The sequence below is a fragment of the Diaphorina citri genome, unplaced genomic scaffold (assembly GCF_000475195.1).
Source record: "Diaphorina citri unplaced genomic scaffold, Diaci psyllid genome assembly version 1.1 scaffold13051, whole genome shotgun sequence".
Lineage (NCBI taxonomy): Eukaryota > Metazoa > Arthropoda > Insecta > Hemiptera > Psyllidae > Diaphorina > Diaphorina citri.
The window spans coordinates 1-1,394 of NW_007390420.1; the positions used below are offsets into that span (position 1 = coordinate 1).

Below are 1,394 nucleotides of genomic sequence, written 5' to 3' on the forward strand. Positions count from 1 at the left end.
TTATTATTATTATTATTGTTGTTATTATAATTATTATTATTATTGAAAATTTACAACAGGCTAATTTTTATTTTTTTATATAACTGGTGATATAGTCAAATTTAAATAGTTACATGAAAGCTTAAAAATCTATGAGCAAGCTGTTCAATTTGAAATATGTAGTAACTTGTACACAATATTTTCTAAATGGTGAAAAGAACAGAAATGTTTGTTTCTCATCACTTCTATTTCATCTGACCAGACAAGATTTTATCTTATACTTGCATTTGTGTGGTATTGTTCATACTCTTTTCTCATCTAAATACAAATTATTTATTATTATTTGCTTTTTCCAAGCCCAACCAAAACCCCTGTAGTGAATAAAACCATGTTCAAAATGAGATTTCATATTATTTTATTATTATTATCTTTTTTTTTTACCATTCTATTAGTAAGAAAAAGCCATGTATATAAAAAGTTTACTCAAATAAAACCAACCTCACCCATGTGTCAACTGTGTTTATTATTTATTGATTTGTTGATTTTGACCAATCCACAGATAGAATCAAGTGATCATACCCATAGCCATTCAAATACTGAATAGCCTTGGCTGCATCAGCTTTATTCTTGAAGTGGATATATGCAAATCCTTTGCAAAGACCATTGGTCTTGTCACGGGACAAGTACATCTTGCTTGTTGGTCCAAACTGTTTGACCAGATCTTCAAGATCATTCTCAGAGGTGTTGACAGAAAGGTTTGAAATGCGAATTGCAGTCGTGTCGTCGTTTCGTCGTGCATTATAGCCTTCGACACGCTTTCCGCCTGGTCCCTCACGGAGAGAGGGTGGGACATAGATAGCTGGGCCACCTGGAGCACCTCCAGGGCCTCCTGTCTTTGGTTTTTCTATTCACTTTAATTGTCTCGTAAAAAAATGCAAAAAGGAGCTTACGACTAAATAGTCTGCAAGAGTGTGCTAGCAAGTAAATATAAGCAACTAAACTTCAAATGATTTGTTATAAAAGGAGATTAACAATTAGATGAAAGTCACAATGTAATTAATTGATTTGTATCTCACACATGTGTTGAAATGGCTTTTCAAGTTTCAAGATTTCAAATTTCAAAAAATTGCCGCTCAAAAAAAAAACTAAATAAAACATGGCGGACAAATAAATAAGAAAAAATCCTATTCGAAATATTTGAAAAAATATTTGTAAATAAATCGAATAAACTGAAGAAAATAAAAAAAATATTTAGTTAAAAAATGGGAATTATTCGTTTTATTGGTTTTATTTGCATAAAAAAATATGACTAGTGTCTTTCGTTTTAAAAAAAATTAATTTAGTTAAAAAATGGGAATTATTCGTTTTATTGGTTTTATTTGCATAAAAAAATATGACTAGTGTCTTTCGTTTTA

The 1,394-nt window shown here is 29.9% G+C and overlaps 1 protein-coding gene across 1 annotated transcript; it reads right to left on the minus strand.

Moving 5' to 3' along the window:
• Nucleotides 1-83: 83 nt before the first annotated feature.
• LOC103522944 (eukaryotic translation initiation factor 3 subunit G-like) lies at nucleotides 84-883 on the minus strand (the record flags this gene model as incomplete). Its single annotated transcript, XM_008488027.2, has 1 exon — nucleotides 84-883. A coding segment is annotated over one exon (377 nt), but the record flags the coding sequence as incomplete, so codon positions are not given.
• Between the last annotated feature and the right edge of the window lie 511 nt (nucleotides 884-1,394).